The sequence below is a fragment of the Bison bison genome, unplaced genomic scaffold, assembly GCF_000754665.1.
Source record: "Bison bison bison isolate TAMUID 2011002044 unplaced genomic scaffold, Bison_UMD1.0 scf7180017864377, whole genome shotgun sequence".
In the NCBI taxonomy this organism is placed as follows: Eukaryota; Metazoa; Chordata; class Mammalia; order Artiodactyla; family Bovidae; genus Bison; species Bison bison.
Window position 1 is genome coordinate 610,515 of NW_011494949.1, and position 10,892 is coordinate 621,406.

Genomic DNA, 10,892 nt, shown 5'->3' on the forward strand with positions numbered 1-10,892 from the left:
CCGGAAGTGGGCGCGCCGCGTGGCCTCCTGGGAAGGGTAGTTCCACCGGCCTCGCGCACGCGCCTGCGTCGGGGGCGCGGTGTGACGTCACCCACCGCGCCGTCCTCCCGGCGTGCCCCGCGGTTCCGGCGGGTCGAGGGCTGTCTCGCAGAGGGGAGGCTGCGGGGCCGGGGGCCGGGTTGCGCGCCGCCTCCTCCCGAGGAGCGGGCGAGACACCTGGCCCAGGGCTGGCGCCGAGTGGCGTGGAGCCGCGAGAGAGCGCGCGGTCCCTCAGCCTGAGTCTGGGGTTGGGTGGACGACGTGAGAGGCGGAGGCGGAAAAAAATAGGCGCGCGAAAGGCAGCGACCGTTTCGTGTTTCTTTTCGCTGTCTTTAGACATGAGCCCCGAGATGGGCGTCGTGTGAAGAACGCGGCCTTTCCAGAGAGGCGGGGGCCCCCGTCAGAACCAACAACAAACAGTCTACAATCAGAAAGGGGTTTGGTTTGAGCCAAACTGAGAACCAGGCCGGAGGCCCACTTCCCAGGTTTCTCTGAGAAACCGCTCCGGAGAAGCGTGGTTTCAGCACAGTTTTACATCTTGTCAAAGCAAAGAACGTTAAACAAGTCAGGGATACATTTCTTTAAGGTTTAAACAAACAAAAACAGGCTAGCACGCAGACGGGGTCAACCTGGCCTTGCATCGGGGAAGGGAGTCTTACCACAGAAGGTCCCCATCCGGGTCCCAGGAGCAGCGGCTTTTAATCTTTACTTTTAACACGGGCGTTCCTTCTGGTCAGTGTGTCCCTCTCTAATAATTAAAGCAGGTGTACAATGTATGTTTGATAGACCACAAATAGGGCATTTTATTTAGTTAGGATCAAATTCAAGTGAATTGATGTATAAGCCAGAGTGACCTCTTTTATCTCAATATGTGAGCGTTGAAGAAATTTTAAAAAATCATTCTCCACTGCGTCCTGGGAGCCGCCGTCGCCAAGGGCTGAACCTGATCCTCAAGAGCTCCCATTAGAACCCACCGCCTGCCGGAGGGACAGTCTAGCTGGGGCTCCAGGGAGGGAGGGAACTTGTCTGGTGTCCAGGCTTGATGGTGCTCACGTTTTCCTGTTGAGAGCTGCCCTGATGGCCTCTGGAAGGGCATGTGTTCTTGCTGTTTCCATCTGAGAGCCTGTGGAGTCAGGACCCTTGGTTCGCTGGAGCTGCCCATGCCCAGTTCCCTGTGACAGAGTACCATCTGCGTTCCTGTTCACATCTACTCTCTCTCTTTTTCTTCTGTCTCAGACGATCAAAAACGTTGCTAACCATTTACAGAAGTGGTTCGGTTCAATTCAGTTCAGTTGCTCAGTCGTGTCCGACTCTCCGACCCCATGAATCGCAGCACGACAGGCCTCCCTGTCCATCACCAACTCCCAGAGTTCACTCAAACTCATGTCCATTGAGTCGGTGATGCCATCCAGCCATCTCATCTTCTGTCGTCCCCTTCTCCTCCTAACCCCAATCCCTCCCAGCATGAGAGTCTTTTCCAATGAGTCAACTCTTCACATGAGGTGGACAAAGAATTGGAGTTTCAGCCTCAGCAGATCCCCTTTAGGATGGACTGGTTGGATCTCCTTGCAGTCCAAGGGACTCTCAAGAGTCTTCTCCAACACCACAGTTCAAAAGCATCAATTCTTCAGTGCTCAGCTTTCTTCACAGTCCAAATCTCACATCCATACATGACCACTGGAAAAACCATAGCCTTGACTAGATGGACCTTTGTTGGCAAAGTAATGTCTCTGCTTTTGAATATGCTATCTAGGTTGGTCATAACTTTCCTTCCAAGGAGTAAGCGTCTTTTAATTTCATGGCTGCAGTCACCATCTGCAGTGATTTTGGAGCCCCCCCAAAACAAAGTCTGACACTTTCCAAATTTTGGAGCCCCCCAAAATAAAGTCTGTCACTTTTCCATTGTTTCCCCATTTATTTGCCATGAAGTAATGGGACCAGATGCCATGATCTTCGTTTTCTGAATGTTGAGCTTTAAGCCAGCTTTTTCACTCTCCTCTTTCACTTTCATCAAGAGGCTTTTTAGTTCCTCTTCACTTTCTGCCTTAAGGGTGGTGTCATCTGCATATCTGAGGTTATTGATATTTCTCCCGGCAATCTTGAGTCCAGCTTGTGCTTCATCCAGCCCAGAATTTCTCATGATGTACTCTGCATAGAAGTTAAATAAGCAGGGTGACAGTATATAGCCTTGACGTACTCTTTTTCCTATTTGGAACCAGTCTGTTGTTCCATGTCCTACAGAAGTGGTAGATGCTGTTAAAGCCTGGGTGAATTGCTCAGGGTTTCAGAGAAGCAGGTGGATGGGAGAGCTATTTGCTGAATCAGGGGCAGTGGAGGGCTGGAGGCCTCCCAGGAACAAGGCATCAGGGCGGAGCACAGCAGTGGCTCTGAGCCGTGCCCCTGGGATACGGGCCAGGGACCCTGAGGACGTCAGAGACTTTTCCCTTTCTCTTATATACTCATGTAGCATCTGCTGGTGGCCTTGCTGGCCTCAGCCATTGGAATAGCATGTAGCCGGACCCTGTTCTCTGTCTTCCCCTCCAGCCTGCTCTCTGTTCAGCACACCCACCCGCCTGTTGGAAACCCTTTGCTGACCCCTGTTGCCGAGTATAAAACCCATCCTCCTTAGCAGCGAGTTGTGCCCCAGCCGTCATGCCCTGAGCTTCTGCTACACTTGGGGGAGCCCCTGCAGAGCCAGGCTGCTCCCCACCCCGAAGCTTTGCCCCCACACTGCTCTGCAGTAGGAGGAGGTACACTGTAGACCTGTGATCTGCAGGGAACACAGACCAGCCGTGGAAGCCCAAGGTGGGGTGGGTGGGAGAGCAGGGCAGGGCTCATGGCCCCCAAAGCCCGGGATGCAGGCGGCCCTTGGGGATGGGCTCTGGGTGCAGCCTCAGACCCCTCTCCGAGTCTCATCCGAGGTGGAGCTAGTTATTGGCACGCAGGGAGGAGAGCTGTCCTGCACAGCTAGGTGTCCTGATGTCTGTGCGTCAGCTATGGCCTGTGGGAGCTTGGGAGCCACTCAGCTTCCAGACTCCAGGTCATGCCCTGTGTTGATGCCCAGCCCTTCTGGTGAGGATGTGGTTCCCACAGGGTTCTCTTTCCCATCCAAGAAAAATGCCCACTGTTGGAAAATCATTCATAACAGCGCTTATGTATCTAAGCATCTCCTGGTGCTGCTTCGTAGGTGATATTTGGAGAATGAAGCTGGTGATATTTGGAGAAGGAACTTGGTGAGCCTGGACGTTTGGTTGGGTCCTTCGAATGCAAACCGTTCTCCAGAGTGAGGCTCATTCTCAGGGCCCCTCAAATGTTGGCTCCGGGTGCTGTGTGAGATCAGAACTCCTCTGCGCGTGTGCCAGCCACGCAGACCATCAGGGGCTGGCGCTCTGCACTGGCTTCTCATGGGGGTGGGGTCACCAGGGAAAAGGGGGAGGCTGCAGCCATCCAGGGCCGCAGGGAGCACCCAGCTTCCCCAGGGGCCTCTCTATACTTCATTCGCGGTCAGCCCCAAGCAGAGAGGACTCTTGGTGTGATCCCAAGTTTTTACCGTATTTTTTGGCCCCAAGAACTACTCACCACCACCCATGAGGATGAATACCATGGGCAGCTCAGGGTGGAGGCTGTGGACCCGGGCTCCCTGCAGCGGGCGCCCCCTTCAAGGAGAGAAGCCACCTCGGTCCTCACTTGCTTCTAGGCACCCCATCAGCTCCACCATCGTTTTTGCTTTCAACAGTCCATTATTGTTGAAGTAAAATTTACTTCTGCTCTCTTCGCTCTTTTGCGGAAGGCCTGTCTTCTCGCTGCTGGTTACTCCTTCAGCCCCAGTAACTTCTTAGGGTTTTCTTGTTCGGCAGATCAGCTGGTGGTGAATTCTGTCAACCACTGCTTGAATGAGACTGAATTTAATCTGCCTTCACGTTTTGGAAAGATTTTCACTACGTATCAAATTCTAGGTCGATGGGCATTCTTCCAGTGAGTTGAAGAATACTGTTTTATTATCTTCCAGTTTGCACTGTTACTGATGAGAAATTGGCGGTTATCACTATGTTTGTTTAACTGTGCATAGTCTATTTTTTCTGGCTGCTTTTAGAATGTATATAACAAGTCGCTGATTTTCAGCAATTTGCTGTAGTAGTTTCCCTTGTCTGTTCTTGTAAGGGTAGAGCAAATTAGCCAAGATGGCACGGTCAGGCTCTCCCGCCCCACATCCTCTTCCTCTTGCCCCATGTTCTGTAAATAATGATTATGTAACAGCCAAGATCACTTACAGCACTGCACGTGTGCGTCACGATGTTCCCGCTTGGTCACGGGCAATCTTCCATAAGCATATGTAAGCTCCACCTGGAAAGTCCATGTGGCTCCAGATTGGGAAAGGAGTACATCAAGGCTGTATATTGTCACCCTGCTTATTTAACTTGTATGCAGGGTATATCATGTGAAATGCCAGGCTGGACGAAGCACAGGCTGGAATCAAGATGGCCGGGAGAAATATCAATAACCTCAGATATGCAGATGACACCACCCTTACAGCAGAAAGTGAAGAGGAACTAAAGAGCCTCTTGATGAAAGTGAAAGAGGAGAGTGAAAAATCTGGCTTAAAGCTCAACATTCAGAAAACGAAGATCATGGCATCTGGTCCCATCAGTTCAGTTCAGTTCAGTTCAGTCGCTCAGTCATGTCCGACTCTTTGCAACCCCTGACACTGTTTCCACTGTTTCCCCATCTATTTGCCATGAAGAGACAGGACCAGATGCCATGATCTTAGTTTCTGAATGTTGAGCTTTAAGCCAACTTTTTCACTCTCCTCTTTCACTTTCATCAAGAGGCTTTTTAATTCCTCTTCACTTTCTGCCTTAAGGGTGGTGTCATCTGCATATCTGAGGTTATTGATATTTCTCCCAGCAATCTTGATTCCAGCTTGTGCTTCTTCCAGCCCAGCGTTTCTCATGATGTACTCTGCATAGAAGTTAAATAAGCAGGGTGACAATATACAGCCTTGACGTACTCCTTTTCCTATTTGGAACCAGTCTGTTGTTCCATGTCCAGTTCTAACTGTTGCTTCCTGACAGGCATACAGATTTCTCAAGAGGCAGGTCAGGTGATCTGGTATTCCCATCTCTTGAAGAATTTTCCACAGTTTATTGTGATCCACACAGTCAAAGGCTTGGCATAGTCAATAAAACAGAAATAGATGTTTTTCTGGAACTCTCTTGCTTTTTCCATGATCCAGCAGATGTTGGCAATTTGATCTCTGGTTCCTCTGCCTTTCCTAAAACCAGCTTGAACATCTGTAAGTTCACAGTTCACGTATTGTTGAAGCCTGGTTTGGAGAATTTTGAGCATTACTTTACTAGCGTGTGAGATGCGTGCAATTGTGTGGTAGTTTGAGCATTCTTTGGCATTGCCTTTCTTTGGGATTGGAATCACTTCATGGCAAATAGATGGGGAAACAATGGAAACAGTGTCAGACTTTATTTTCTTGGCTCCAAAATCACTGCAGATGGTGACTGCAGCCATGAAATTAAAAGATGCTTGCTTCTTGAAAGAAAAACTATGACCAACCTAGGCAGCATATTAAAAAGCAGAGACATTACTTTGTCGACAAAGTTTCATCTAATCCAAGCTCTGTTTTCTCCAGTGGTCATGTATGGATATGGGACTTGGACCATAAAGAAAGCTGAGTGGTGAAGAATTGATGCTTCCGAACTGTGGTGTTGGAGAGGACTCTTGAGAGTCCATTGGACTGCAAGGAGATCAAACAAGTCAATCCTAAGCAATCAGTCCAATGAAGAATATTCACTGGAAGAACTGATGCTGAAGCTCCAATCCTGATGCGAAGAACTGACTCACTGGAAAAGACCCTGGTGCTGGGAAAGATTGAAGGAAGGAGGAGAAGGGGATAGCAGAGGATGAGATGGTGGGATGGCATCACCGACTAGATGGACATGAGTCTGAGCAAGCTCTGGGAGTTGGTGATGGACAGGGAGGCCTGGCGTGCTGCAGTCCATGGGGTTACAAAGAGTCAGACATGACTGAGCATCTGAGCTGAACTGAAAGCTATGTGTTTAAGCTTCTTGATAAATTTCTGATGTTTCCAAACCGCTGTTAAGCTTATCTTGTGAATTTTCATTTTAAATGTTATATTTTTCACCTCTAGAGGTCCCATTGATTTTTTTTAAAACTTTCTTTAAATTGAAGGGTAGTGGCGTCACAGTGCTGTGTTGGCTTCTGCTGTACATCAACATGAATCAACCAGGGGTATACACATGTCCTCTCCCTCTTGAGTCTTCCTCTCCATCCACGCCAGTGAGTTGTTTTTTCCTGCATCTGGAGAAAACGCCCTACAGCAAATAGTGATAGCCCTTCTATCTCTTCACAGCCACACACGTCTCCGTTCTGTGGTTCTGAATACACCACAGTTTGCCCAATGGTCTCCACGTGTTGACAGACAGTTGGGCTGTCTCCAGCCCTCAGTTACTGAAACGAGGGCTGTAATGTGCACCCTTGAGCCCACATTTTCTCATGTTTCCTGACTGTGTCTGAGGTGGGTTGTAGGAGCTGGTGGCGTGGATTCAGATGCTTAATGCCGGGTGTTCTCACCAGGCGCAGCCTCATCTCCTCCTGGCAGCTCCCTGCTCAGACCCCCAGCACCTGGGTGAGCCTGCCTGCTCTTCTGGAGCTCCGCCTTCAGGGTCCGGGGTCCCCGTGGGGTGGGCGAGGTGTGGGCGTGCAATGGGAGTTTTTGTGGCTGTTTCTCTGAAGAGGAAGGATGATGCGCTCGCTAGAGCAGAGCCGTGGCTGTTTTGAGCCCCATTCTATGCTGACCTTCGGGTGTTTCCTGAGCTCAGGGAATGCCCCGCCCTGCACCCACTCAGCTCAGCAATTCAGAGACAACTGTGCAAGGCCCCTGCAGGAAAAATGAAGAGAAACTCCCAGAAGTGCGGTTGAGGCGCTGCCACGGGCAAACGTGGGAGCAGCAGGCACCCAGCAGTTCTGGGTGACAGGGCGGCGATGGCCTCTGGGCTCCTCCTGCCCTGGCAGTAGGTTGGCTCCTGTTCCTGGGTGCGGTGACCTCCAGAAGGGTGAGGCTGGCTGTTGTGGGAGAGAGCAGATTAACCAAGATGGCAGTGCTCAGGCTCTCTCGCCCCGTGGCCTCTCGCTCTGGCCCCACGTTTTTGCAAATACACAGTTATGTAACCGCCAAGATTGCTTGGAGCACTGTGAGTGCAGGTCACAAGGTACTCGCTTGGCCATGGGCTACCTTTGTTCTGGGAATGTGTATAAGCTCCACCTGAAAAAGCCCTTGAGGCTATGTCGTGGCTGCATTGTGGTACTGAGGCTGTTACAGCTGTGTCCGCTGGGTCAACCACGAGAGGAGAGAATACAGCGTGTCTGCTGGGCTGACGTGCCAGCCCAGAGAGAACAAACGTGTCTGGTTCCCACAGCTCCTCGCGGTTTCTTCCAGCTTCCCCGCGCGCCCTGCCTGCCTGGGTGCAGCGGACAGTGAGCACAGTGAGACACAGCGAGACAGCTGGCGCAGTGAGCAGGGTCAGCGGGCAGCCGTGCCCAGTCAGTCCCGGATGCTGGGCACCAGGGGAGACGTGGGACCCCTCCTCATGGTGCCCTTGGTGGGATCGGGGTCATTCACCTGCTTGGGGAGCTGTCAGGGAGAGCGGGTGTCGGACCACGGTTTGTTGGACGGCTGCCCGGGGAGGCGGCGTCAGGAGGGCCTTGGGTCCCTGTGGCAGCTCCAACATCAGACGCTCCTGGGCTGAGTCCTGGAGGCCGTCTCTCACTGTGAGCACACCCGCCCAGCTTTTGTCCCTGGCGGTGTCCTGCCCCCTTCCCCTTATGGTGACAGCATGCAGGCTGGATTAGGGCCCTCCCTGTTGACCTGTTCAGCTTGATCACCTTCTCAAAAACCATCCTGAGTCTGGGGGCTGGGGCATCCACGTGGGAGTGTGGAGGGAAGCATTTCATCCCGTGCAGCCCTCCTCCAACTCCATTGCGCATCCTCGGCCAAACTCTGCTGCTTTGGGGCTTAGAGGAGCCGGCACGAGGGGCCTGGGGTCAAGGAAGGGTGTGGGCCAGCGGAGCGGCCGCTCTTGCCCTCTGCTCCTCTGACCGCTGCCTTGGCCCTGGCCCCAGGGGGCTGTCCCCACCTGCGGGCAGCAGGGAGCGTCCTGGCCGGGTGGGGAGCTGGGGAGGACAATGCGTGTCCTTAGGGGCTCGGGGGCTGGGCTGGTTGACCCCTCTGCCCCCAGGGAGGCGCTGGCTGGCAGTCCACTCTGGCTGAACCCTCATCGCTGGACCAGCTTCCCAGGAAGCTGGAAAACCGATGCGATGACAGGCTTCAGCCCGGGTGCACTCAGCTCTGTTATTATCACACAAAAAGCTAGGCGGGCCCCCCCTGGTGAGCGGCTCACACGCCCCGGGTCAGTACTGGAAACCTATTTTTGAGCAAATAATAGATTCTCTTCCCTGGAATGCGAGGGGAACCCAGCAGCTTTTGAAGGCCGAGAAGTTTGAAGGGGAAGCAGGAAGAGGCCGCTCGGAGGTGGCGAGTCTGGTGCCCTGCCTGCGTCCCCGAGTTCCAGCGTTCTGTCCGAGCTCCAGGCCTGTGCCTGGCTGCTGTTTGATCACCCCCCTGACTGACCGAGGCCGACATCGCAGCCCCGACCTTCCTTGGGGAAAGTCTGCCGCGGGGGTGCAGAGCCCGCCCGGGAGAGGACAGGGTGGCCCCGCAGCGGGCTGCAGGGGCAGAGACAGCAGCCCGGTGCGTGGGGAGCCGGGCTTGGGTGCAGAGAGGCTGGGGGCCCAAACAGGCACGGCCCTGGCTGAAACAGTGTAAGTGTGTCCAGCGACGCCGTCCCCGGGACGTGGGTGTACATAAATGAGCTCAACACCCACAACTGCCCCAGAGAGAAGCAACATGCTGACCAGGAAATGGAAGCCAGAGGTGCCTGGGGCGGCAGGCCGGGCGCTTGCCCACCCCGAGCCGCCCACGTGGCTCTCGTGCCGCCCGCCGCCCCCCTCCCCGCCCGGTGTGTGAAGGGCTGGGTGGCAGAGGCCAGGCAGGCCTGCGAGGAAGGCGAAGGTGGGAAGGAGGCATCTGAGGACTTGCTGAGGTAGTGGGCCCCTCAGAGCTGGCAGGCGCAGGCTATGGGCCTATGGGTTTCCCATCTGCCCACAGCCCTGCAGGGCACAGGAGGGGCTGCACGCACCGCGCCCCAGGGGGTGAAGCAACAGGTCCCAGGTCCCTGGGCACAAGAGGCCCTGCACACGGGGCGTCAGTGGAGGGCAGCGGCCCCGGCGAGCACGGCTGGGGCAGCGGCATCCCCACGTGAGACCCCCAACGGAAGAGGGAGCTATGCGGGGCGGGGGGTGGGGCCTGCCAGTAGAGGATGGGGTGGGGGCACAGCGAGGCCCGCCTGGCAGCTGGAGCAGGGCTCCTGGAGCGGGGTGGGCGTGGTCCTGCACACATCCCTTCCTGGCCTCTGTGCCGCCCCAGGCCGGGCCGGCTCTGAGCCCGTTAGAGCCGTGAGCAGGGCTCTCCCCCAGGCCAGTCAGGCTGGGTCCGTGTCCACATCTTATCACAGAGAGGATGCAGCCCTCACTCGACGGATTTTGAGTCTCCAGGGACGTCGGGGTTCACCGTGTGTGTGTGTGTGTGTGTGTGTGCGTGCAGGGGACGGGACATAAACATTACTTCAATCCTTTCATACAACATTCAGAACTTGGAGCCGGAGACAATCTGCTCATGAAATAAACACAATTCTCTCTGAATAAACTGCATCTGTGTGGCACTGTCCCCAGACACGTCACCCAGCCACACCTCCATCCGAGCCTGTGCTCAACCACGCGCCTCAGGTGGGGCCTCCAGAAGCACCTCGTTCCGTGCTGGGCCTGCAAGCAAAGAGAGGCCCGGCGGCCTGGGGAGCCTCTCACCACCCCCTCCAGGCAGCCTTCCTGCTGTCCGCAGCCGTGCTGCTCCTGCTGGACTTTGGAGGCTGCTCTGTGCAGCCACTCCTAACCAGATGCTCCACCACCCCACCCCCGCCCCTGCACCCAGGCATCTCTAGTCCCCTCCGCTGGCCACGCAGTCATCTCGTTCTGAATGGTTAGCTTTCTCTAAGTCTCTCTTTCCAGGCTGAGTTGAGGGCTGAGCTTGTACAGTTCTTCCCTGGTGGCCCCCCATTTTCACCTCTCTCTTAATCTGACCTCAAGTTTTGCTTCCCTGGAAGCTGACTCAAGGCCCCTCCTTCTTGTGTGGAGCCAAATGTCTCAGATTTTACTGTCTTTCCTCCAGAAGGTCAGAAGCCCCAGGGGCCAGTCCCTCGCCCTCACTTGAATTAACGGAGAATCTGACAGGACTGTCCACACCGCAGTCTCTGTGGGGCAGCGTCTCCGGGTCTAGCACGTAGTGGACACCGAGGCGGTCAGCCGACGTCCACGGCACGGCCTGTCTGGCCCCAGTGAGGTCTGGCCCTCCGCCCTTGACTCCAAGCCCTGGAATGTGCCCCTGATGAGAGCAATTTGTGCTTCTGGGGCCACGTGCTTACACCCAGAAAAACCCTGGTGTCCGGGGCTGGGCCTGGGCGCCCAGGCGTGTCCTCCCTGTGCAGGACTCCTCCTGGCCTCAGGCCCTGGATCTGTCTCCCCTGCACTGCGGGTTGTCACAGGCCAGCTTTGCTGAGCTGAGCCCCTGAGCTACTGCACCTGAGGGGTGCTGGAACCCTCATGCTGCAGAGCCAACAGCTTCAGGGCATCACCAGGACCCCTGTCCCCAGGTGCCTGGGGCCAGGCCGGCTCCCCCCTCCCCACAGGGAGGGTATCACGTAGATCGGAAG

At 54.9% G+C, this 10,892-nt stretch overlaps 1 protein-coding gene across 1 annotated transcript in view; it reads right to left on the minus strand.

The window, feature by feature from the left end:
- CLPTM1L (CLPTM1-like) overlaps positions 1-10,892 on the minus strand; it is a 29,099-nt gene that overhangs the window by 13,148 nt on the left and 5,059 nt on the right. Inside the window, exons 4-10 of the mRNA XM_010857137.1 lie at positions 10,390-10,551; positions 9,908-9,948; positions 9,267-9,433; positions 8,699-8,793; positions 8,205-8,369; positions 7,691-7,837; positions 64-216 (exon numbers count right to left, since the gene is read on the minus strand). Coding sequence (XP_010855439.1) covers positions 64-216; positions 7,691-7,837; positions 8,205-8,369; positions 8,699-8,793; positions 9,267-9,433; positions 9,908-9,948; positions 10,390-10,551 — 930 coding nt within the window. The remainder of the gene's footprint in view (positions 1-63; positions 217-7,690; positions 7,838-8,204; positions 8,370-8,698; positions 8,794-9,266; positions 9,434-9,907; positions 9,949-10,389; positions 10,552-10,892) is intronic.